Raw genomic sequence first — 27082 nt, 5'->3', positions numbered from 1 at the left:
TCTGCATTCGCAGGAGGCACTCCCTTCAGAGGACAGCCCCTTTCTTTCACTCATGTCAGAGATACTCCAGATCCAGTCTCCAGACCAAGAGGTACTGTGGCTCAGTTGCTGGTGAAGTTTAGTCTGTGTCCCCTCGAACCCACTTGTATAATACTTTAAGAAGCCAGAGTCCAAGGCCGTGACTGATGCCGGATTAATTATTTCAGGTTCCTTTGTAAGTAGGGGAGCCCAATGCCCAGGCATCATTTTAAGCAGTCAGCTCATGTTCAACACTCTTATCCTCGGTGATCATTTTAAATCTGTGTTTACCCCTCTGGAACTGACCTTCTGGTTTTCTCTCTCTATCTGTTTTTCTTTTTGCACTCAAAGATCCACAGCTTCAAGCTCCTCACTGTCATGAGTTTGTATTCATGCTCTCATCTGTGAAGATGTTCATCTTGTCCTTTACATAATGCCTTTAATTCTCACACTTTTCTCTTTTCTCTTTCATTGCTGTGTGTTTGCAGAACACATATCCCTGCAGTATGAGCAAGTAGAACCATTTTAACTGGAAATCTGTTCCACTCAAGACTCTCTGAAATTATCTCATTCATTCGTTTTTCTGTTTTATATTTTTCTCCTACTGGAAAGAAAGCTCCATTTCTAGAGCTTTGGAGACGTTTCTAGTCTATTGATTATTGAATCTTCAGTTGCCCAGTTTGTGTTAATGAACAGTGAAATGAATGAATGAGGAGACCCTCAATGTCAGTGCCCTTCCCCTCTTTTCCTGTGATACAGGCTTGTTCGGCCTCCTGCTCTGAGTGCTTTATTCAGGGTTTTGCCAGAGGTCTAATGAGGGGGGTTGGAACTATTTCCTAGTCTTCTGTTCCCAGCCTTTTCCTCTAGCCACTAGGTATTGGATTTACCTGATGTTCTAGTAGCTCAGAAAAGTGCATATGATTCACTGTATCTTAATTGCAAAATAGCCCACAGATTGAAAATCTGTAGGTTATTTTCAAAGTTATGAGGTTAAGTCAAAATGATTTTAAAATTTGCGATCAGTTTATTTGCTGCTGCTGGCTTTTAAGGGAGAGAATAGACTTGAATAATCTTATATGCTATGGAGTTTCACAAAGACATAAAATGTCACCTACTGGGTTTTTTTTTTTTTAATATCAGTCTTTAAATTCTCATCATTTTTATTTTTTCTTTAGAGGAATCCACTGTAATTGATTTACATCATTTCACATCTTATATCCATGAGCAGAAAATGGTGCCCATCTCTCAAAGTTTAAAGCTAGATTTTCCTTTTTCAAAGCATGACTATGTCAGAACACTCTTCCGTCATCCCATTGACAAACATTGCTGTTATTACTGTCAAGAATACTTGATGCAATCCAACATGTCCTCTTCAGTAATCTTCTCTTGTAGCAGAAGACAAAACCTACCAAGATGAATAGGAAATCTAATTGTTGTTGCCAAATGTACTGCATCTACATTAAAATTCTCATGTTCTTAATACAGAATGAGAAAGAAATGATATTGTTGATTGCTTTGGCAGAATGAGGGGTAGTTTAAAAATCTTTTTAAAACTTTTAATAGCAACTTCTTTAACTATTCTCTTTCTGCAAATGCAAAAATGTTCTAAAAGCAGTAAGTAAAATTCTGAATAGAATAGGACTTTCAAAACTGAATAGTGCTCGCCTCTGATACATTCCAAACTAGAGAAAGTCTTTAAATTTATGACACTTAGACATGGATGAGTTCTGTCTTTGCATACTGTCCAGAATTTTTATTATTAAATTTGCTAATTAGTAAGGCTATTTGTAGCTTTTCATCAGCTCAAAAGACCTTCCTCTTTTCCTACTTGAGAAGATCCAACAATGAGGTTATGATTTTTTTGGGTCTCAGTTGTTTCCATAGCAACAGTTAGGGATGCTATAAATTGGTTCACACAAAATTAAAGCTGACCAAAGCCTTCAGTGTAGTTCTGAGTTACTAAATTGCTAGTGACAGAAGGAAAATGTTTATTTCTTACTGCCTCTGTTTATTATTTATTAAGTGAAGAGTAAACAATTTTTATTCTTGGGTCTATTAGCATATCATTTATGATATTTGCAAAAAATTTGAACATATCAAAGCCGTTAGAGAAATGAACATTATACTTAGCCTAATTATGTTAATTCATCCTCCTTTTACCTCTTTTTTGCATCTTTGCTTTGTGCTTAAAAGTCATTTGTTTCCATTTTTATATTTTTATTCTTTTTAAATTAGAAAATACTTACTGAGAAAAGTTTAAACAATATAAAAGGGTAAGAACTTATTTATCTTATGTTGTATTCTTGATGTATAAATTAATCTTAATTTATTTAACCCATCCCTGTTGGTAATCATTTTGGGATTTTTTAATGTTTTTGTCTATTAAAAGCAGTGTTACAATAACAACCTTGTACATGCATTTTTATGATGCTATCCCAAAAGTGGAATTGCTGAAAGGTTATATTTATTTTTAGTTTTGAAAAGTACTGCCAAATTGTCCTCCCAAAAGTTGCACCACTTTATATCCACCAAAAGTGTATCCCCTCATCTTTGTATATACTGAGTATTATCAAATTTCTACATCTTTGTCAATCTAAGAGGTAGAAAAATCTTAAATTTGTTTTATCTTAATTGTAAGTTTGTAAGTTTGAACAACTTACCACGTGTTTATTGGGCTTTGTGTTTCTTTTTATTTATTTATTAATTCATGTCTTTTGCCCATTTTTCCACTTGGTTTCTATCTTTTTCTTTATCAGTTACTAGAGCTATATGTCTGTTAAATATTTAGCCCATTATCTAATCATTTTTAGTTTTCACTTGATTTTTAAAAATTTATTTATTTTTAATTGGAGGATAATTGCTTTACAATGTTGTGTTGGTTTCTGGCATACATCACCAAGAACCAGCCATAGGTATACATATGTCCCCTCCCTCTAGAACCTTCCTCCCATCTCCCACCCCATCCTACCCCTCTACGTTGTCACAGAGTACCGGATTTGAGCTCCCTGCATCATACAGCAAATTCCCACTAGCTCTCTATTTTACATATGGTAAAATATGGACCATAAAGAAAGCTGAGCACTGAAGAATTGATGTTTTTGAACTGTGGTGTTGGAGAAGACTCTTGAGAGTCCCCTGGACTGCAAGGAGATCCAACCAGTCAATCCTGAAGGAAATCAGTCCTGAATATTCATTGGAAGGACTGATGCTGAAGCTGAAACGCCAATACTTTGGCCATCTGATTGGAAGAGCTGATTCATTGGAAAAGACCCTGATGCTGGGAAAGATTGAAGGCGGGAGAAGGGGCTGACAGAGGATGAGATGGCTGGATGGCATCACCGACTCAATGGACATGAGTTTGAGTAAACTCTGGGAGTTGATGATGGACAGGGAAGCCTGGTGTGCTGGAGTCCATGGGGTCACAAAGAGTCAGACACGACTGAGCGACTGAACTGAACTGAATGTGTAGGTTTCAGTGTTGCTCTCCCAGTTCATCTCACCCTCTTCTTCTCATATGTTCACAGCTTTGTCACTCTGTCTGCATTTCCACTGCTGCCCTGCATGCAGATTCATCAGTACCACTTTTCTAGATTCCATATACCTGCGTTAATACACAATATTTGTTTTTTTCTTTCTGTCTTATTTCACTTTGTATAATAGGCTCTAGGTTCATCCATCTCATTAGAACTGACTCAAATGCGTTCTTTCTTATGGCTGAGTAATATTCCATTGTATATATGTACAACTTCTTTATCCATTTATCTGTCAATGGAAATCTAGGCTGCTACCGTGTTCTAGCTATTGTAAGTAGTGCTGTGATGAATATTGGGATATAATTATTGTTTCCTCAGGGTATATGCCCAGTAGTGGAACTGCTGGGTTATATGGTAGTTTTATTCCTAGTTTTTTAAGGAATCTCCATACTGTTCTCCACAGTGGCTTTATCAATTTACATTCCCACCAACAGAGCAAGAGGTTCCCTTTTCTCTACACCTGCTCCAGCATTTATTGTTCGTAGATTTTTTGATAATGGCCCCTCTGACTGGTGTGAGGTGATACCTCATTGTAATTTTGATTTGCTTTTATCTAATAATGAGTGATGTTGAGCATCTTTTCATGTGTTTATTGGCTATCTGTATGTCTTCTTTGGAGAAATGTCTGTTTAGGTCTTTGCCCCTTTTTTCACTGTTTTCCTGATGTTGAGCTGTATGAGCTGCTTATATTAATGTGTTCTGTAGATTAATCTTTGTCATTCATTTGATTTTTTACTTTATTTATGGCTTTTTGTGTGTGTGTTTGTAAAAGAAAAACACATTATCCACCGCTCCCCCACCCCGCCCATGTTTCGCCTTTACTGTCATACTGCCACCACATTCCACTTCTAGCATCAGAGGCATGGGTTTCTATACATCAGGCAGTTCTCTGACACCAGCTGGATGTCCTACAATTTAATTTATTTCTGATGCTTTCTCCTGGAGACAGCATCGGATCCCGCAGGCCGAGGGCTCAGTCCACGACACTTCCTTCTCCCCGCCTCTGCTTCAGATACCAGTTGCACGTCCCAGGTTGCCGTCTATACTTCTGGGTGACGCGCTATAAATCCATGTTCCAGTGACCCCTTCCTGAGGCTCGATCATTTGCTAAAACAGCTTTTAGCAGTATTTGCTTACATAGTCAGGGAAACAGTTACATTTATTGGTTTATTATATAATAAAGAATATATAAAGAACACAAATGAGCAGACAGATGAAGAAATATGTAAGCTGAGATTGAAAAATGCACCCAGAACCATTCTGTGTGCAGGAGCTTCTGTATCTCTCCTGGTGGCTCAGAGGTTAAAGCGTCTGCCTCCAATGCGGGAGACCCGGCTTCAATCCCTAGGTTGGGAAGATCCCCTGGAGAAGGAAATGGCAACACACTCCAGTATTCTTGCCTGGGGAATCCCATGGACTGAGGAGCCTGGTGGGCTGCAGTCCACGGGGTCACAAAGAGTCGGACACGACTGAGTGACTTTACTTACTTACTTAATCTCCCAGCATGCAGTTGTGTTCACCAACCCAGAAGTTCTTTGTACCATGTACCTAGGATTTTTTAGTGGAAGCTTCATCATATAAGCATGATTGATCATTAACTGAATCTCCAACCCACCTCCCTTCTTGGAAGGTTAGGGCTGAAAGTTTCAAGTTTCTAACCATGGCTTGAGCTTTCTCATGGCCAGTCGCCATCTTGAAGCCTCAAAGAACCCGCCAAGAGTCACTTCATTAGAACAAAAGATACTCATATTACCCAGGAAATTCCAAGGGTTTTGGGAGCTCTGTGCCAGGAGCTACGGTTGGTGATGGTGGTGGTGGTGGTTTAGTTGCTAAGTCATGTCTGACTCTGTGACCCCACGGACTGTAGAGATATACAGGGAAATCTCTGTAGCTTTCTCTCAACTTTGCTATGAACCTAAAACTGATCTAAAAAATAGTCTCTTGAAATAAAAAGCTAGGGTGACATTTTATAAACTCTTAGACTAGAGAAAGTATTTCTAGAAATAACTTCATATCTAGATGCCATTAAATGGAGAATTTGACTACATTAAAATTGGACTTCTATAAGATTGTGATATTGAGATCATAGGAAGAAATACACATTTGGTCTTTGTCCATGGGTCCTGAACTTCCCAGGTGGTACAGTGGTAAAGAATCTGCCTGCCAGTGCAGATTTAGAGATGTGTTTGATCCTTGGCTCAGAAAGATCCTCTGGAGAAGGAAATAGCAACCCACTGCAGTATTCTTGCCTGGGAAATCCTATGAACTGCACCATGCCAGGCTCCTTTGTCCTCCGCTATCTCTCAGAGTTTGCTCAAATTCATGTCCATGGAGTTGGGGATGCCACCTTACCATCTCATCCTCTTTCACCCCCTTCTTTTGCCTTCATTCTTTCCCAGCATCAGGGTCTTTTCCAATATCAGCTCTTTGCATCAGGTGGCTAAAGTACTGGAGCTTCAGCTTCAGCATCAGTCCTTCCAATGAATATTCAGGACTGATTTCCTTTAGGATTGAGAGCTTTGATCTCTTTGCTGTCCAAGGGACTCTCAAGAGTCTTCTCCAGCACCACAGTTCGAAAGCATCAATTCTTGTGCGCTAAGCCTTCTTTATGGTCCAACTCTCACATCCATACTTGACTACTGGAAAAACCGTAGCTTTGACTATGCAGACTATGTTGGCTAAGCGATGTCTCTGCTGTTTAGTACTGTGTCTGGGTTTGTCATAACTTTCCTTTCAAGGATCAAGTGTCTTTTAATTTCATGGCTGCAGTCACCATCTACAGTGACTTTGAAGCCCAAGAAAATAAAATCTGTCACTGCTTCCACCTTTTCCCCTTCTATTTGCCATGAGGTGATGGGACCAGATGCCATAATCTTTGTTCTTTAATGTTGAATTTCAAGCCAGCTTTTTCACTGTCCTCTTTCATCCTCATCAGGAGTGTCTTTAGTTCCTCTTAACTTTCTGCCATTCAGTTCAGTTCAGTTCAGTTCAGTCGCTCAGTCGTGTCCAACTCTTTGCGACCCCATGAATCGCAGCACGCCAGGCCTCCCTGTCCATCACCATCTCCCGGAGTTCACTCAGACTCACATCCATCGAGTCCGTGATGCCATCCAGCACCTAATGACCTGGGGAGTTCCTTTTTTGGTATCCTATCATTTTGCCTTTTCATACTGTTCATGGGGTTCTCAAGGCAAGAATACTGAAGTGGCTTGCCATTCCCTTCTCCAGTGGACCACATTCTGTCAGGCCTCTCCACCATGACCCACCCGTCTTGGGTTGCCCCACAGGCATGGCTTGGTTTCATTGAGTTAGACAAGGCTGTGGTCCTAGTGTGATTAGATTGATATTATCTGCATATCTGAGGTTATTGATATTTCTCCGCAATCTGGATTCCAGCGTATGATTCATCCAGCCTGGCATTTTGCATGATATACCCTGAAGACTGTTGAGAGTCCTTTGGACTGCAGGGAGATCAAACCAGTCAGTCCTAAAGGAAATCAACCCTAAATATTGATTGGAAGGACTGATGCTGAAGCTAAAGCTCCAATACTTTGGCCACTTGATATGAACATCTGACTCATGGCAAAAGACCCTGATGGACAAGAAGAGAAGGGAGTGGCAGAAGATGAGATGGTTAGATGACATTGCCAACTCCATGGACATGAATTTGAGCAAACTGGGGGAGAGAGTGAAGGACAGGGGAGCCTGGCATGCTGCACTCCATGGGGTCACAAAGAATTAGACATGATTTATCGACTGAACTCCACATTAGAAAATAAATAAGCAGGGTGACGATATACAGCCTTGACCTACTCCCTTCCCGATTTTAAACTAGTCAGTTGTTCCATGTCCAGTTCTAACTGTTGCTTCTTGACCTGTATGCAAGCTTCTGAGGAGACAAGTATGGTGGTCTGGTATCCCCGTCTCAAAAAATTCCCACAGTTTGTGGTGGTCCAGATAGTCATAGGCTTTAGCATAATCACTGAAGTAGAAGTAGATAATGTTTTTGGAATTCCCTTGCTTTCTTTATGATCCAGTGAATGTTGGCAATTTGATCACTGGTTCCTTTCCTCTTGGAAACCCACGTTGTACATTTGGAAGTTCTGCTGAAGCCTAGCTCAAAGGATTTCGAGCATAGCCGTGCAAGCATGCAAAACGAACACAATTGTATGGTAGTTTGGACATTCTTTAGCATTGCCTTTCTTTGGGATTGAAGTGAAAACTGACTTTTCCAGTCCTGTGCCCACTGCTGAGTTCTCCGAATTTGCTGACATATTGATTGGAACACTTTAACAGCACTATCTTTTAGGATTTGAAATAGCTCAGCTGGAATTCCATCACTCCACTAGCTTTGATCCTTCCTGAGGCCCACTTGACTTCACACTCCCGTATGTCTGGCTCTAGGTGAGTGACCACACCATTGTGGTTATCCGGGTCGTTAAGACCTTTTTTGTATAGTTCTGTGTATTCTTGCGGCATCTTCTTAATCTCTTGCTTCTGTTAGATCCTTGCCATCTCTGTCCTTTATTGTGCCCGTTCTTGCATGACATGTTCCCTTGACATTTCCAAATTTCTTAAAGAGATCTCTAGTCTTTCCCATTCTGTTGTTTTCTTCGATTTCTTTGCATTGTTCATTGAAGAAGGCCTTCCAATCTCTCCTTGCTATTCTCTGGAACTCTGCATTCAGTTGGGTATATCTTTCCCTTTCTCTCTTGCTTTTCGCTTCTCTTCCTCAGCTATTTGTAAAGCCTCCTCAGACAACCACTTTGCCTTTACTGCTTGGCAATAAAAAGGAACAAGTTATTGATGCATGCAACAACTTGGATGACTCTCTGGGAATTATGCCAGGTGAAAAAAACCAATCTCCAAAGGTTACATCCTGTATGATTCCATTTATATAACACTCTTCAAATGTCAAAATTACAGAAATGAAGAACACACTAGTAGTTGTTGGGAGCAGGGCATGGTAATAAAAAAAAGCATCAGGAAGGAGACTTATGGTGATGGAAATGTGTATTTTGACCATAACAATGTCAGTATCCTGAATATGATTTTGTTCTGTAATTTCGCACAATGTTACTTATAAGGGAAACTGTGTAAACGACACACAGGATCTCTCTGTGTTATTTCTTACAACTGAATGTGAATATACAACTATTTCAGAATATTAATGAATTATAAAAAGTGGCAGATGACCTGGAAAATGGTTTGACAGTTTCTAAAGATGTTAAAAATAAATCTATTCTATGACCGAGCCATTCTCCTCCTGTGTGTATATCCAGGAGTAATGAATACAGTTGTCCACAAAAAGATTTGTGCAAGAATGTCCATAGAGCTTTATTCGTAATAGCTGAAATGTGGAAACAACCAAAATGTCCATGTGCAGGAGAGCAGATAAACAAATTGTGATATTTTCATGCAGTGGAATACTTCTTACAGAAAAAAATACCAACACACCCAAAACATGGATGAATCTCACAAATACTATGTTAAGCAGTGGGAATCAGATACAAAAGAATACATAATGTATGGCTACATTTATACGAAGTCCAAGAACAGGCAAACATTGATGGCAATAGAAGGTATAATACTCTTTACTGGTGGTGAGAGGATGGTATCAATTGGAAAGGAGCTTGAGGGAACTTTCTGGAGTGAAGGAAATGTGATTACATAAGTATACACATAATATTAAAAGTTATTGAGCTTTACACTTAAGGTTTTGGATTTTACTGTTTGTTAATTATGCATCAGTAATTACTGAAAAAAACATTTTCCCCTGTTCATGGAGGAAAAAAGACAAATCATCCAGTCCCACTGTGAAGACTTTGTTTGGATTCTTCTCCAGACAAGCTGTAGAAAAACGTATTTATGACAGTTATGTTAAATTGAAAGTCTGAACAGTTTATCATTATTGATGGCATTGAGTTATTGTGACGTTCATCAGTTCAGTTCAGTTGCTCAGTCGTGTTCAACTCTTTGCAACCCCATGGACTGCAACACATCAGGCCTCCTTGTCCATCACCAACTCCCAGAGTTTACTCACATTCATGTCCATTGAGTCAGTGATGCCTCATCCTTTGTCATGCCCTTCTCCCGCCTTCCATCTTTCCCAGCTCTTTTCAAATAAGTCAGTTCTTCACATCAGGTGATGGTCAAAGTATTGGAATTTCAGCTTCAGCATCAGTCCTTCTAATGAATATTCAGGACTGATTTCCTTTAAGATGGACTGATTGGATCTCCTTGCAGTCCAAGGGACTCTCAAGAGTCTTCTCCAGCACCACAGTTCAAAAGCATCAATTCCTCTGTGCTCAGCTTTCTTTATAGTCCAATTCTCACATCCATACATGACTACTGGAAAACCATAGCTTTGATTAGATGGACCTTTGTTGGCAAAGTAATGTCTCTGCTTTTTAATATGCTGTCTAGGTTGGTCATAGCTTTTCTTCCAAGGTGCAAGTGTCTTTTAATTTCATGGCTGCAGTCACCATCTGCAGTGATTTTGAAGCCCAGAAAAATAAAGTCTGTCACTGTTTCTACTGTTTCCCTATCTATTTACCTTGAAGTGATGGGACCGGATGCCATGATCTTCGTTTTCTGAATGTTGAGCTTTAAACCAACTTTTTCGCTCTTCTCTTTCACTTTCATCAAGAGGCTCTTTAGTTCTTCACTTTCTGCCGTAAGGATGGTGTCATCTGCATATCTGAGGTTATTAATATTTCTCCCTGCAGTCTTGATTCCAGCTTGTGCTTCATCCAGCCCAGCGTTCCTCATGATGTACTGCATATAAGTTAAATAAGCAGGGTGATAATATATAGCCTTGATGTACTCCTTTTCCTATTTGGAACCAGTCTGTTGTTCCATGTCCAGTTCTAACTGCTGCTTCCTGACCTGCATACAGATTTCTCAGGGGGCAGGTCAGGTGGTCTGGTATCCCCATCTCTTTTAGAATTTTCCACAGTTTGTTGTGATCCATACAGTCAAAGGCTTTGGCATAGTCAATAAAGCAGAAATAGATGTTTTTCTGGAACTCTCTTGCTTTTTCCATGATCCAATGGATGTTGGCAGTTTGATCTCTGGTTCCTCTGCCTTTTCTAAATCCAGCTTGAACACCTGAAAATTCACGGTCCACATACTGTTGAAGCCTGGCTTGGAGAATTTTGAGCTTTACTGTACTAGCATGTGAGATGAGTGCAATTGTACAGTAGCTCGAGCATTCTTTGCCATTGCCTTTCTTAGAGATTGGAATGAAAACTAACCTTTTCCGGTCCTGTGGCCACTGCTGAATTTTCCAAAGTTGCTGGCATATTGAGTGCAGCACTTTCACAGTATTATCTTTTATAAGTGTAAACACAATTATTTATTGTTAGAGTTCTTATCATTTGAGATACATATTGAAAGAAGTGATATATCTAATATTTGCTTCAAAATAAAATAGATGGGAAGCGGTAAAGATACAAATGAAACAAGGCTGGTTGAGTTGATTCTTGTTTAACCTACTTGACTGGATTATTGTCTGCTTTCTTTACTCCATGATAAAAAGTTTAAAATTTTAAATATGGATAAAAGACTCACACAGGTAACTTTGTTACTACCAATAAAACAGAATCGGCCTCTGAGATAGTAAGTTCTAAGGATGCTCAAGAAATGGTAGGGAAAGTTAATCCCCTCAAAAAAATCATTGCTTATCTGCACTAGGTAGCAAAGAGTGATTTTTTTTTATATACTTAGAAGGTACAGATTGTTTTTTACTTATTAATTTATATTAATTGGAGTATAGTTGATTTAAAATATTTTGTTAACTTTGGATGTACAGCATAGTAATTCAGTATTTTTACAGATACACTCCATTAAAAGTTATTACAAGATAATGGCTGTAAATCCCTGTGCTATTACAATATATCCTTGTTGCTTGTCTGTTTTATACATGGTGGTTGGTATCTCTTAATCCCATGCTCGTAATATGCCCCTCTGCCTTGCCTCTTCTCTTGGTAACCATTAGTTGTTTTTTATATATGTGAGTCTGTTTTGCATATACGTTTATTTGCATTATTTTTATATTCCACATGTAAGTGATGTCGAACAATATTTGTCTTTCTCTGTCTGACATTTCACTAAGCATAATATTCTCTTGGTCCAACCATATTGCTGCAGGGAGAGGGGATCCTTAAGGATAGAAAACCACTCAACACTCAGTGGACACCCAAGTGTAGATAACTTCTATGCTAATTTTCAATCCAAATGTATGATAATGTTAGCACATATAGACACATTGTGTCTCCATAAATTGTCCATTTGCTGTAGCAAATTGAAGCAGTGGGATTAATTTTTTTCTACTTTCGTGTTCTCTTTTGCTTTCCATAAGGACCTGATGTTATTTTGTGAGGATGATCCAAAGCCAGTTTTGCCGATAATTCCTACTTCCATTATCTCATCAACAGCATGGTTGTCAGAAGGGCAAACAGATGTCTATAATCTCTTGGATACAGGTAAATTAAAGAATAAAAATTGTACTCAGAAACGGGAATAAGAAACACTGGACAGGTATTGTTTTTCGTCAGATTTTATTTTGTGAAATAGAGCAACAGTGGCTTTAATTTTGGTCCTGTGGGAAAAGACTAACCCGGATAAATTCAGTCCACACAGGGTCCAAGAACCTTGTTTTACTATTTGTTTCAATGTTTTTGTCTGTTTCGCTTTATTCATTTTCATTGTTTCATTTCAAAAATTATTAACTACAAATGTTAAATCTTTTATATTCATAAATTTTTTTCTTTAAAGCATAAAGTTCATTTTAGCTCCTTTTCTTGTCTGTATTAATCTTCTCTTTGATGAAGAGCTTATATTTTTCAGAAGCAAGCATTAGATGAAAATGTGAGAAAGTATGAAGCATGGTGTCCCACAGATTGCTTAATGATCTCTTGAGTAACACTAGAGAATGGCACAGTATACTACTGACCTCCAATAAATCACACTATTCGAATTCCAGCCAGGCTCTACTGCTACTCAAGATCTGATTGACCCACTGTCGAGCCACTCCAGCCTGTCTGTTCTCCATGAACTCAGTTTCCAATACATTCTTCCCTTGATTTTCTCAGAAAAAAAGGATGAAAGATCTGTGAAGATGAACAAAACGTTCTGAGTAGTTTTTATCCGCTCATATATCTTTGCTTTTATTTTCATCCAGGCATCCTTTTCATAGAGTTGGCTCCTTATATTCTGAGTTTCATCTTCTCCCTCATCTTTGGACCATACACCTTAGATTCCCATTATATAGAGTCCCAATATCCAAAATATTAAAACCGAAGTTTATTAGTATAGTTTTACTGTAAAAGTTCACTTGTATATAGTTTTCTTATAAAGCCAGTTCTGAGACTGATGAGGATATTTTAATCAACCCAGAAACAAGAAATTGTGGGTTATGGTGATATTTGTAGTATAAGGTTGGTGTTATTCACATAAATAATTGGTTATAAGTGGTAACAATTTTTTAGACAGCTTGCTTTTATTCTTAGAATACACTTTATGTAAATTGGTCCAGATCCAGAAATTTGAAAGAAAACGTAAGGAAAATGTTTTTGTGTTTTAATATCCCCTAACATTCCCATCCCCTAATATTTTTAATAGACTTTTTTAAGAACAGTTTTAGGTTCACAGCAAAATTGAGGGAAGGTACCAAGATTTCCCCATATACCCCTCTTCCCCAAACAAGTGCAACATTCTGCACTATCAACATCCCACACCAGAGTGGTACATTTGTTGCAAACAGTGAACCTACATTAACTTTTTTTTTTAATCATCCAAAGACCATACTTTGTTGGTGTTCACTCTAGGTGGTGGACATTCTGTGGGTTTTGACAAACATATACAACATGTATCCACCATTATAGTATCCTACAGAGTGCACCTCTGCCCGAAAAATCCTCTGTGCTCTGTCTGTTCTTTCCGCCCTCTTCTGTAACCCCTGAAAACCACTGACATTTTAAATATCTTCAGAGTTTTGCCTTTTTCCAGAAATTCATAAAGTTAGAATCATGTAGTATAACCTTTTCAGATGGCTTCTTTCAGTTAGTAATGTGCATTTAAGGTTCCTCCATGTATTTTCATGGCTTAATAGTGCATTTTTTAAAATTAGTGCTGAGTAAGATATACGAGGGAATTTATCCATTCACCTACTGAAGAACATCTTGGTTATGTCCAAGTTTTGGCAATTTTAGCTAAAGCTGCTGTAAATACTCCTGTGTAGGTTTTTGTGTGACATGCTTCTCTCTGCCAGCATTTTAATACAAGAAATTGAGTATAAATGAGCATCAGAAGCAACCCTTAAGAGGAAAAAAGTCACAAAGCATATTGCTTGAGAGATGATCCTACCCATTTACTTGTTTAGGACTCATCTTAATTGGAGGAGCTTTTCCGATTTTTTTTAAAGATTTTTTTTATGTGAACCATTTTAAAGTCTTTATTGAATTCCTGTTTTGAGTCTTCTCTCCAGTCTTCCCTTCACACTGATCTCAGAGATAGCTTGCAAAGGCAGATCTTAGCATTTCATTTTTTTTCAGCTTAAAACATTTTAACAGTTCTCTACTGCCAGTAAGTCTAATTTTTTTTTTTTTTTTTTACTGTCGTGTAAGACTTTTCATAGTCTGGTTCCAGCCAACCTTTATGGCCTCATCACCAATACTGCCAGTATTCACAATAGTTTGTGACATTCTATTACTTTCTCCTTAGAATGTCTTTGTTCCAGTTCCTTCAGCTGTGTAACACATTGCTCTAAAACTTTTGTGGCATAAAATGGTCATTTATTCTGCTCACGGATTCTCTGGGTCGGGGATTAGGACAGGGCAGAGCGGGGGCGACTTGTCTCTGCTCCATGGCATACACAAAGGCTGGGGATAGGAATCATCCGATGGCTCATCCGCTTACTTGTCTGGTAACTGATGCTTGCTGTGTCAGCTGGAAGCCTCAGGTTCTCTCCACATGAGTCACCTTATGTGGTCTCTCCCCGTGGGCTAGTTTGGGCATCCCTGTAGCATGGTGGCTGGGTTCCAAGGTTCAACATCCTGTGAAGGGACCGACCAAGCAGAGCTGAATAATTTCAAAAGCCACGCTAGGATACTCCCCTCCCCCCCCCCCCCGCCCCACCCATTCAGTTTATCAAGGCAATCGAAAAGTCTTGCCAAAGTTCAAGGGGAGGGTACGAAGATGCCTACCTCTCAATGGACAAGTGTCCATGTCATATTGGAAAAAAAGCATATGGAGTGGGAAGTGTATTAGCACAGTCATCTTTGGAATATACAGTCTGCCACAGTTCTCCACCAAATAATGAATGCTTAACAAAATCCTATTCAAACAGCAAGGCCCAGCTCGTTTGGCAGAAACCAACACATTTCTGTAAAACATTTACCTTGCAATTAAAAAAATAAATAAATTAAAAAAAAAACCAGCAAGGCCCAGCTCTAATGTCACTATTGCTATAAAATCTTTCCGCACACTAGTTTCTCCTTTCAGTGTGTTCCCACAGGACTTTGCCCATACCCCCAAAATAGAATTTATAGTTTTGTACCATAATTATTTATTTAATAAGTTTTATTTATTTTTACATTACATAAATAATAAGTGAATATTTTCTGATTTTTAAAATTCAAACCATGTAGACAGAACTAAAATCTCCCTTCCCTGTTTTGGCTGTTGTAAACAGTGTTGCAGTGAACATTGGGGTGCATGTATCCTTTCAGACCATGTTTTTCTCCAGGTATATCCCCGGGAGTGGGCTTGCAGGGCCATATGGTAGCTCTGTTTTTAGTTTTTTGAGGAGCCTCTGCACTGTTCTCCATAGTGCCTGTACCAGTTTACATTCCCACCAACAGTGTAGGAGGGTTCCCTTCACTCCACATCCTCTCCAACATACGTTGTTTGTGGATCTTTTGTTTATTCTTTTATTTATTTATTTTTATTTGTGGATTTTTTGATGATAGTCATTTTGACTGGTGTGAGGTGATACTCATAGTTTTGATTTGCATTTCTCTAATAATTGGGAATATTGAACATCTTGTCTTGTGCCTCTCAGGCCATCTGTATGTCTTCTTTGAAGAAAGGTCTATGTAGGTATTCTGCTCATTTTTTGACTGAGTTCTTTGTTTTGATGATGTTATGCCTCATGAGCTGTAAATTTCAGAGATTAATCCTGTCAATCACATCATTGCAAATATTTTCTTCCAATCTATGGATTGTATTTTCATTTTGTTTACTGTTTCCTTTACTGTGCAAAAACTTTTGAGTTTAAGTAGGTCCCATTTTTTGTTTTATTTCCATTATTCTGGGAGTCAGAGCAAAAAAGATACTGCTGTGATTTATGTCAGAGAGTGTTCTGCCTGTGTTTTCCTCTAGGAATTTTCTTGTGTCCCATCTTTAATCTATTTTGAGTTTATTTTTGTGTGTGGTGTTAAAATATGATCTAGATACATTATTTTTTTACGTGTAGATGTCCAGTTTTCCCAGCACCATTTTTGTTGAACAGACTGTCTTTCCAACACTATGTAGTCTTGCTTCTTTTGTCATAAGTTAATGGACCATAAGTGCCTGGGCTTATTTCTGGGCTTTCCATCCTTTCCATTGATCTATATGCCTGTTTTTGTGTCAGTACTACACTGTTTCGATGGCTGTAGCTTTGTGATATACTCTGCAGTGAGGCAGTAGGATTCCTGCAGCTCCCTTCATCTTTCCTAAGATTGGTTACTCAGAGTCTTTTGTGTTTTCAAACAGAAAAATTTTGTTCTAGTTCTATGAAAAGTGCCATCAGCAATTTGATAAGGATTGCATTGAATCTGTAGATTTCCTTGGGTAGTATGGTCATTTTAACTATTGATTCTTCCAATCCAAGAACACAGTTTATCTTTCCATTTGTTTGTGTCATCTTCAGTTTCTTTCATCAGTGTCTTATAGTTTTTGGAGTACAGGTCTTTTGCCTCCTTAGGTAGACTTATTCCTAGGTATTTTATTCTTTTTGATGCAATGGTAAATGGAATTGTTTGCTTAATTTCTCTTTCTGATGTTTCAGAAAGCGTACAGTTAATGTATGTTGTTAGTATATAGAAATGCAACAGGTTTCTGTGTATTAATTTTGTATCCTACAATTTTATCAAATTCATTAATGAGCCCTGGTAATTATCTGGTAGCAGAAGTTCTTAATTTTAATGAGGTAGAATTTCATTCTTTATGATTTGTACTTTTTTGTATCTTACGATCTAAAAAAATTCTTTCTTGTCTCAAGACCATAAAGGTTAAGATTTGTATAATTTTGCTTTCCACAATTAAGCTCTTAATGCCGCTGGAATTGGATTTTGTATGTGGTTGAAGCAGGAGTCCATTTTTACTTCTAAATGGATAACCAGCTGTCCCAGAATTAGTTATTTAAAAGTCTGTCCTTTCCCTGATGAACTGAAGTACCATCTATGGCCTAAAGCAAGTTTACACATATGCATGGATTTTTGTTTCTCAGCTTTCTGTTCCACAAGTTCTGTTCTGTTCCACGAGGCATTTGGCTCTCCCAGAACCAACAAATACTTGTAATTACTCAACCTTTGTAAAGTTTTCCTTTATCAGGAAGAGTCATTGTTTCTTTTCCTTTTTTTAAATTAAAAAAAATTTTTTTTACCCTTTGCTTGCTTTCCCACGTAAAAGCTTGTCATGTTCCTTGAAAAAAACCTCTTAGAGTTTTTTATTGGCTCGCCAATCTTTAAGTCAATTTGGAGAAGTGACCACTTTACAATATCAAATTATTCTGTTTATTTAAGTCTTCTTCACTGAGTTGGCCTCCCTGATAGCTCAGTTGGTAAAGAATCTGCCTGTAATAAGGGAGACTCTGGTTCGATTCTTGGATCAGGAAGATCCCCTGGAGAAGGGATAGGCTACCCACTCCAGTATTCCTGGGCTTCCCTTGTGACTTAGCTGGTAAAGAATCCTCCTGCAATGCAGGAGAACTGGGTTTGATCCCTGGGTTGGAAAGATCCCAGGAAAGGCTACACAATCCAGTATTCTGGCCTGGAGAATTCCATGGACTGTATAGTCCATGGGGTCACAAAATGTCAGATACGACTGAGCAACTTTCACTTTACTGTGTTATATTTTATAGTTTTTCCCCATACAAGTCTTATGCATCTTTTGTTAGATTTATCCTGTGTACTTTATGTATTTTTTGTTGCTGCTGTAAAAGATATAATTTTATAAATTGCATGTTCTAACAGTTTGTTGATGAAAATGAGTAGAACTAATTTTTGTATATTGATTTTATAGCCAGTAACCTTGCTCAACTAATTCTTACCAATTTTCCTGTAAATTCTTCTCAGTTCCTTGTGTTGAAAATCATATCACTTGTGAATGATGGCAGATTTATTTCACACTTGTGAACTACCTTGTATTTCATTTTCTTACCTCACCTTACTAGGCAGAACCATTCAGGGAGTGCTGAATAGAAACTGTGATTGTGGTCTTCCTAGATTCAATCTGTATCTTAAAGAAAATGATTTCAACATTTTGCCATTAAGATGAGTTTACTGTATGTTTTTTGCAGATCTCTATTCCTAATTTGTCAACAGTTTTATCATGAATATGTGTTGAGTTTTATCCATTTTTAGTATCTATATTGATGGTTATAGGTTTTTCTCCCTTAAACTGTTAATTTGGTAAATTAGCTGATTTCCAAATGTTGAAACAACCTTGAATTTCTGTAATACACTCAGTTTGGTGATGATATATTATCTTTTATATATCTTGCTGGGTTTGGTTTGCTAATGTTTTATTTAGGAGTTTTGCATCTGTATCCATGAGTGAAATTAAGCAGGACTGTCTTTTCTCATATTTTCTTTGTTAGATTTTGATACTGAGATGTTGCCAGACTCATAACAAGATTTGGAAAGTATTTGCTCTTTGTTTATATGCTGGAATAATTTGTGTAGGGTTGTTTGTGAGATGATATGAAAGTGGATAAATACTGTAATAAATGAATACTGTAAATAAATAAATACTGTACCTTCAGTAATGGCGCTGGCAGAAGGACTGCAGGCAGGGGAGGCAAATGGCTACCTAGAATACATCTGTCTCCTCATGAAGACAAAGCACTGCCCCCTTTATAATGGGTAGGTCCAGTGTAATCAGCCTGACACCAGGTAATTGGCTGCTTTTCCTGGAAAACGGTGCCATGCTAGGGATATAGAATTAACTTCTACTTTTAACAGGTTGGGCATTCAGCAGCTATGGTGGCCAGGTCACCTTGGTGACAGAAAGGTCGTGTTGTTGAATCCGTGCATGCTCTCCACCCCTACCACACGGCCAGAGTCCACTGCACAGCCACTAGAGTGACTAAGGAAAGAGGATGGTTGGCATCCATTAAACAGCGTGTCTTGCCTGTCTGATTTTTGAGAGCGTCTTCTGCAGTGAATGTCCTCTGGCAGGCACTTCTATGGGACATGAATGTCTTCACACAGTGTGCATATACACCCTGAAGATTCACCCACGTGTTGGTCTCCAATCTTCCAGTCTTTTTTTTCCAGGTCCCTGATAGCCCCCATCGACCATGAATTGCTTCTTGCCTTCCATGTGAAGTGTGCATCTGTTTGCAATTCTGTCTTCTGGAGGATTTTCCTACTCTTTCAGGGCACTTGTGAATGACGCTCTGATTTAGCAGTTAACTGCTGCTGGCTACTCCTGGCATTCCTGAGATTCATCTGTAAACCAGCCCTATACTTTTCTCTCTTAACTGGCAGTTCTACATGGAGCTAGGGGTGGAAGTTGAGAGGGAGGAGTAGTAAATAATGGGAGCAGACTCCGTGGAGTCTGAGCCATCTGTCTGTATAGTTTCCATGGGCTTTCTGGCTCAGTCTGGACTCACCCATTCCATCTGATGTTACAGTAGGATGCTGCTGTGCGATCCCAATTCTTTGTCCTCTAGACCATAACGCCCATTACATGATGGGCACATAATTGTTTGGTGTATTGAGGTGTAGGCAAAAGAAGACATGGCTTTACTCCTGAGTCCTAGAGGTCAGCTTTGTGACTTTCCTATTGGGGCTCACGAGATGCTCTGCTTACCATCTTTCTCTGCATCAGGCACTTGCATTGGTTCAAGGTTATATGGTCCAGCTGTCTAAGAAGCGTATGCAGTGGCCTCCACCTGTGGCAGAACCTTTTCTTGCTTTGATCCTCACTAAAAAAAAATGGCAGTAAATGGTCAGAGCAGCACACCCAAATGTGGTATACATTGCCTCTGAAATTCCAAGACACCTGTTTCACTGTGATTTATTTCTTTGTGTTGGATAATTCAAGGGGCAGCGACTTGTCTCTCACTGCCTTTTTTTTTTTTTCTTTTCGGCTGCAGCTGAGGTTGCAGCATGTGGGCTCTTAGTGGAATCTAGTTCCCTGAGCAGAAATGGAACCTGGGCCCGCTGCATTGGGAGCACGGAGTCTTAACCACTGGGCCACCAGGGAAGTCCCAATGACTTGTCTCTCACTTTAGAGAGGATATGTTAACATGCAACAGACCACTGAATACTCTAGAAACTCCACAGATGTTGCAACCCTAGAGCATTCTGAGGATTTATCTCCCACCTCTGCGTGCATGAAGCGCTAAGAGGGCTTATGTCTTCCTGCTTATTAAGTCCAGTTTGTATCATCAACATAAAGGACCAGTGTGATGTTCTATCGGATATCAAGGAAATCCAGGTCTGTCTGGTCTCTGATGAAAGAGGTTGAAGCAAGACAGTAAAGGTATACTCTGTCTCTGCCACATGAAGACTGATTCTCATTATTAATAGAGGTTTTTAAAGAAACATTTCTAGGCCAATAACTGGACATAAGATTCCAGGGGCTGTGTTGATTTGCTCTAGGGAAGATACCACAGCTGGAATTACAGCTATGATTGGCATCACCACTTGATTATATTTGCAATAATCTCTGGTCATTCTCCACAAACCATCTGGCTTTTCACTGCCCCTATAACTTTTACGTCTTTGATGGTAGCGCTAATGTCTGCTGTTTCCCAAAAAATATTTTTTGGAGTGAGAAGGTGTAATTAATTCTTGAGGTTTCTACGTAGTCCGTCTAACCGTAATAGCCTGAACTCCATGGTTTGTGAAACTAAAGTGGGGATTCTGCCAGTTACTAAGTGTATCTATTCCTGTTATACATTCTGAGACCATGGAAATACTGGAGGTAGGGCTGCGATTTTACGGGACCCATTGTGAGCTATTGCCTAGGTGGAGACTTCATGTGTCACCTGATTTCCATAAATCCCTACTTAGTAGAGCATAATGGCATTGTTGGATCTCCAGAGATTAGTGTCAGTTAAGAGCCAGGATCTAACAAGACTGGGGAGTTCTGTGTGTTTCCCTTCCAAGGAGAGTCACTATTGTAAATGGCTTCGGGTCCTCTAGGGAAGGTTTAGGAGATTTACCATCTATACCTGCAGTGGGCGTTTCGGGATTCTTTCTCAGTGGGATCTGACCTTCCTCTCCATCAGGAGATTCTGGCTTTGTGAACTGGCTTCAGTTTAGGAATTGAGTAAAAGGCCATGACTTCTCTCATAATGACACTACTTAGGTTTTCCATCTATGTATGTAGAGCAGCGTCTGCAACGTGGGAGACCTGGATTCGATCCCTGGATTGGGAAGATTTCCTGGAGAAGGGAAAGGCTACCCACTCCAGTATTCTGGCCTGGAGAATTCCATGGACTATATAGTCCTTGGAGTCACAAAGGGTTGGACACAACCGAGTGACTTTCACTTTCACTTTTTCCACTTTTTCGTGTAGAGCAGCACTTCATAGGCTGCCCACTTATTTTCTATTCATCTTGTCATTCATTAACCATTATTGTGTATCCCTGAAAGTGAAAACAAACAAAAAACCTGATATCGTTGCATCCCTGTGGCCTGCTATGGTTCTTGTGCCTCGCTTGTCTCCAAGATTAAGCTGTTACCACTCCAGGATGCCATTATCCCCACTGTGATCAGGGAGCCCAGTCCCACTGCATCATCCCTGGGGTCCTCTCTAGCCCGCAGAGGACCACCACTACAAGCGCTGCAGTGATGCTGGTGCGCCGTGCCAATAGTTGCTAGCGTGTTGGTGAAGAGAGTTTGTTCCAGGGCAGTTAGGAGGTGTCTGAGCACACTGCACGTAATAGAGCCCTTCCAACGGTCCCATCTCCCAGAGCCTTTCCGCTTCCTTTTAGAGCCTGCCAGGGGCGTGTTTTTCTGCTGAAGGCCGCTTCTGAGTCCCACGCAGTAGTGTTCTCTGTCTTTCTCTGGCTCTTGGTGTCACTCTTTTCAGGTGCTGCTGAAACGTCACAGCCTCAGGAGGCTTTCCTGAGCACAGTATCAGAAACTGACACCTCACCACCTCCACTGGCTCACTGTCTCCCTGCTCCCTGCTTTATTTTCCTGGAAACACTCAGCATCATCCGAATTGCTATATCACTTGTGTGTCTCTGATTCTGTAAGTGAATCATTTGATTCGGGGGCTTTGCGGACCACCCCAGGGTATGGTGACTCTGCTCTGACTGTGAACTTTGCTCTTGGCTGCTTCCAGGTGTATATGATGCTGTTCAGGCTGTTGCTCATGGGTTAGGTGCACTGCACTCATGGTTTCCGTTCTGAGGGCGGTTGCTCCATGCTTTCACATTGCCCTGAAAGTGTCTTTCAATCAATCATCGGAGTATTGCAAAGCATGTTTTTAATTAGAGAAATGACTACAGAAATTTGAGTGGTTATCAACATAGTAACTGTGCCTTATATGGTTGGTGAAGAAATTCAGTTAAAACCTTTTTTGAAATTTAATTGTTCCCACCTTATTAACTTCAAAAATCTGGAAAACATGATTCGTGCATGAAAAATTGACATGAATGGAACTGTGAAACGTTCTTACTGAAATGAATAGGGCAAAGCCATAGTCATCTGCAGAAGTCGATTAAATAATTAAAAGACTAGAAAGATGGTAACTATATTTAAAGATGTCACCTTTTATTTGTCATGCAGTGGCTGACTCTTTGCATCATTGCAATGATTAAAAGAAACACTGACTTTTGAATTATTTATACACATTATATCAAGAGTCATCCCACCTAAATCTTTTTCTACATTACTAACAAGTGCATGTATTATAAAAATATCATATAACTCTCTGAGATTTCAAATTAGGAGAAACAGTCTTAATGTAAACTAAGGTGACAGGTTCTTTATCAAATGACTGTGACACCTGAGGTGTATATGTCCCAATTTGACTTTATTTGAGTGAAACAGATGGCTGTGTATCTATTTCCAAGTGAGTGAGTTATGCATCCTACAGCTATTTACTGAATACCTACTGTGTGTCAGGCCCTGTCCCAACTGCTGGATATGCGATGATGACAAGATCCCTGAGTTTATGTAGCTTCCAGTCCAGGGTCTAATCAGGACTGATCAGGTCTGATCAGACAGATGAGGTAAGTGTCAGGATAGAGTGGGCAGGGAAGCACACGAGAGGGCACCTGACTTTGACTTCAGATGTTAGGGGAGACTTTCTAGAGAAAATGATGTTCAGGAACCTGAAGGATAGATAATGACTAAACTGTCAGCCCTGGTGCCATGTGTGTGCTGGGTATACTTTTATGCACTTAAATTCATTTACTCTTCAAAACTGTCTTATGAGATAAATGAAGAAAATCCACACAGAGTTTTTAAATAACTTGCCCAAGGTCACAGAGCTCGGAAATGGCAAAGTCAGGATTTAGACCAAAATAGTCTGATCCCTGAGCCTATGCTGATGTGTTTCAAACCTTTTAACTGTGATCTGCAGCCCGAAATTCCTTTTGTGTAATGACCCAGTACACACAAACACTCACCAGAAACAGTAGTGTTGCAATAGTTATTGGAAATGTACTCTGATCCATTCTATTTTATTCTAGACAGTTTTTCCTTTTAATATTGAATGTGACCTACAAAATCGATCTCACAACCTACTAACAGATCACAACCTGCAGTTTGGGAAACACTTCACTACACTGTTTTGCCTATTACACAGAATCAGCCAGACCAAGTGAGGGAAGAAGAAGAGAATATCTTAGGCTGAGTGAACAGTGTGTGAGAGGACAAAGGGTAGGGTAAGAGGAAGTTGGAAGGGGATTGGTGATCTTAGACCTCACACAGCTCCCCAGCCCTCCCACCAGCTGAATACACAGTGAGCAATCAGCAGTCTGTTACCTGAAAGAAGGCCTCACAGAACCCAGCTATCTTGGTACCCTGACCTCAGACTTCAGCCTCTAGAAGTGTGAGAGAGAAATTTCTGTTGTTTCTAAGCTACCCAGTCTGTGGTACTGTGTTATCACAGCACTAATGGACTAAGGCAAGCGTGTGCTGGAGGAGTTTCAGTAGTGTCTGGATAATGATGGGGAGCCTTTGAAGTGATTTAAGCAAGGACATGAGACAAGCAGATCTTCCTTGTTTTTAGGAAGATGACTGTGGATGGTGGTGTAAAGAAATATTGGAGGAGGACAAGTTAGGGAGAGCAGTCAGGGGTCAAAACAGAACTGGAGACTAAGAACATTTCTAAAATGCAGCTCTGATCTGGTCAGAATTCTGAGAAGCTCCCCTTAGGATAAAGTCTAACACCTTAGCCTGGCAGATAAGCTCCTTCCTCATTGGCCTCTGCTTTCCTCTGCAGCTTGCCTTTTACCTCCTTCTTCCTCCATCACGTGCAGTGGTCTAGCAATGGATGCTGAGCAACTTGCCAAAATACTGTGTTCTCTCACACTTTGAATATGCCCCTTACTCTGTTCTCCATTCCTATTCATTTGAATCTTTAGGGTTCAGCTAAATGTTGCTTCTTCCAGGAAGCCTTTCCTGACATGCTGGATTATTGCTCTTCCTCTGGGCTCTCCGGTCCTGTCTCTTCATGGCAAATAGATGGGGAAAAATGGAAACAGTGGCAGATTTTATATTCTTGGGATCCAAAATCACTGTGTACAGTGACTGCAACCGCAAAATTAAAAGACATTGGCTCCTTGGGGTCGCGCAGAGCCGGACATGACTGAGCGACTTCACTTTCACTTTTCACTTTCATGCACTAGAGAAGGAAATGGCAACCCACTCCAGTATTCTTGCCTGGAGAATCCCAGGGATGGGAGCCTGGTGGGCTGCCATCTATGGGGTTGCACAGACTGACATGACTTAGCAGCAGCAGCTCTTTGGAAGAAAAGCTATGACAAACCTAGATAGCACATTAAAAATCAGAGACATCACTTTACCAACAAAGCTGTGGTTCTTCCAGTACAGATATGGAACTTTTTCACAACTTTAATGTGTACGGATGTGAGAGTTGGGCCATAAAGAAGGCTGAGCGCCAAAGAATTGATGCTTTCGAAATGTGGTGCTGGAGAAGACTCTTGAGAGTCCCTTGGACAGCAAGAAGATCCAACCAGTCAATCCTAAAGCAAATCAACCCTGAGTATTCATTGGAAGGCCTGATGCTGAAGCTGAAGTCCCAATACTTTGGCCACCTGATGCGAAGAGCCAACTTATTGGAAAAGACCCTGAAGCTGGGAAAGATTGAGGGCAAGAGAAAAAAGAGCTGACAGAATATGAGATGGTTGGATGGTATCACCAAGTCAATGGACATGAGTTTGAGCAAACTCCAAGAGATAGTGAAGGACAAGGAAGCCTGGCGTGCTGCAGTTCATGGGGTTGCAAAGAGTCAGACATGACTTAGCAACTGAACAACAACAATAACAAAATATAAACCAAGGGGGAATGCATTATGGAGAGACGCAAAAGCAAAAGGACCAGTGATGAGGCTCTGGAGACCGTCCAAATGACCATGGCTGAGGCAGGGCAGTGGCTGTGGAAAAAAGTGGGCAAACTTGACATACGGTTTAGAGTTCAGCCCTGAGGATCTCCTGATGGTCCGTGGTCAGCATGAGGAAAAGGATGGAAACAAAGACAATTCCTAGTTTCCTGCCTTTGTGAAGTGAATGTGTGATGGTGCCATTTACTGAGAAGGGGAAGACAGGAGAGCACAGGTTTGGGGAAATAGTAAGAGTTGTATTTTGGAGTTCTATATTTGTTCTGGAAATATTGACTATCAGTACACTAGAATAACTGAATTCCACCTTAGACAATTATTTTTCCTATTTCTTTAATCAGTCTTTCCTTGAGACACCTAATTAAAGATTCTATGTGTGCTTTCTGGATAGTGGTTATGTCTACAGTGCATTTCAGAGATCTGAGAATTCTATTACTATTTTAAAAAGCATGGCTCATCTTGAATGTAGGTCATCATCAAACATGCTCAATCCCTTAATAAAATTCAGAGAGAAATCTAGTAGTTAATCATTTTGCCCTTCCTGATCACAGTCCAGCATATCCAGCATGTTCAGGCTACAGCTTCGTTTCCCTGAAGTTAGCAGTTTTAACAAAATGGAAATAGTGGTGCTTGATTTTCCCTCTTCATGTTACTATCAATACCGTCTGTATCCAGGGCATATCTTGGGAGGGAGCTAATGCCTTATGCCATGAGTCTCCACACACCTCCCCCCTCTTTGGAGGAGCATTGAAGAGACTGCTACTCACTGACCCCAGTTCCAGTGAGAGGGGCTCTGAGATATATTCCCTGGAATTGGAGAACCGGTACCTGACTCATACCTGGAATTTTAGCCGGGGTCTGACTCTGGCCTGGAGAGAGAGACACTGACCAGTCACATTGGCAGTAAAGCCACTGAGGCCTGGTGAGTTGGTTTTGGCCTGGCCCCAGAGTTGATCAGAGCAGGGGACTGCCCAGAGGTGGGTTTGGCAGGACGAAGAGCCATCATGGTCATCTTGGATCCTGTCCAGTAGGGCTGCCTGGAGGGCAGAGAGACCTCAGCAGAAAGAGCAGTGACCACCAACAGTATGTGACCACAGCAGGGACCAGTGAGGAAGAGACAGACCCCTGTCCCTTACCTGTCCCTCACCCACCCCTGTGAGCTCGTAGGAGGGAGCTTTGTTCCTTTAAATGGACCTCCAGAAGACAGAGGGAAAGAAAAGTAAAAGTGGCCAGAGCAATAGCCGGGTGGGACAGCCCCTGGTGTGCGGGGGAAGCTTTGAGGTGCTTGAGAATGACTGACTGGCCGTGGGGCAGGCAGCTGGAGACTGGAAGGAGAGTCGGAGCTCTGGATACTTGGACGAAGCACCTCTCACTCCTTGCATCCGTACTGTCTCTCTGTCTGATCTCTGTGTTGTGCTTTTGAATCTTTGTACATGTCTTCCAGTTCCCAGTTTTCTCTTCAACTGGAGTTAATCTGCTGCTTAAATCAACCAGTTACATTTAAATTTTCAGGTATTTTATTTTTCATTTTTAGAGGAGGGCATGCAACCCACTCCAGTATTCTTTCCTGGAGAATCCCATGGACAGAGGAGCCTGGTGGGCTGCAGTCCATGGGGTCGCAAGGAGTTGGACACGATTGAGTGACTAAGCACAGCACAGCACAGAAGTCTATTTGGATCTTTGTCAGATCTACTTGGTTTTATTTATTTATT

General features: G+C 40.2%; 1 protein-coding gene across 1 annotated transcript in view; it reads left to right on the top strand.

Annotated features, from left to right (window-relative positions):
* ENTHD1 (ENTH domain containing 1) overlaps window positions 1-27082 on the top strand; it is an 82026-nt gene that overhangs the window by 33608 nt on the left and 21336 nt on the right. The window contains exon 4 of the mRNA XM_068971546.1: window positions 11914-12037. Within this exon, the coding sequence (XP_068827647.1) occupies window positions 11914-12037 (124 nt within the window). The remainder of the gene's footprint in view (window positions 1-11913; window positions 12038-27082) is intronic.

Source organism: Capricornis sumatraensis, chromosome 4 (assembly GCF_032405125.1).
Source record: "Capricornis sumatraensis isolate serow.1 chromosome 4, serow.2, whole genome shotgun sequence".
Taxonomy (NCBI): domain Eukaryota; kingdom Metazoa; phylum Chordata; class Mammalia; order Artiodactyla; family Bovidae; genus Capricornis; species Capricornis sumatraensis.
Note: the sequence above shows the minus strand (reverse complement) of the source record. Positions and strands in the feature narration are given on the sequence as shown.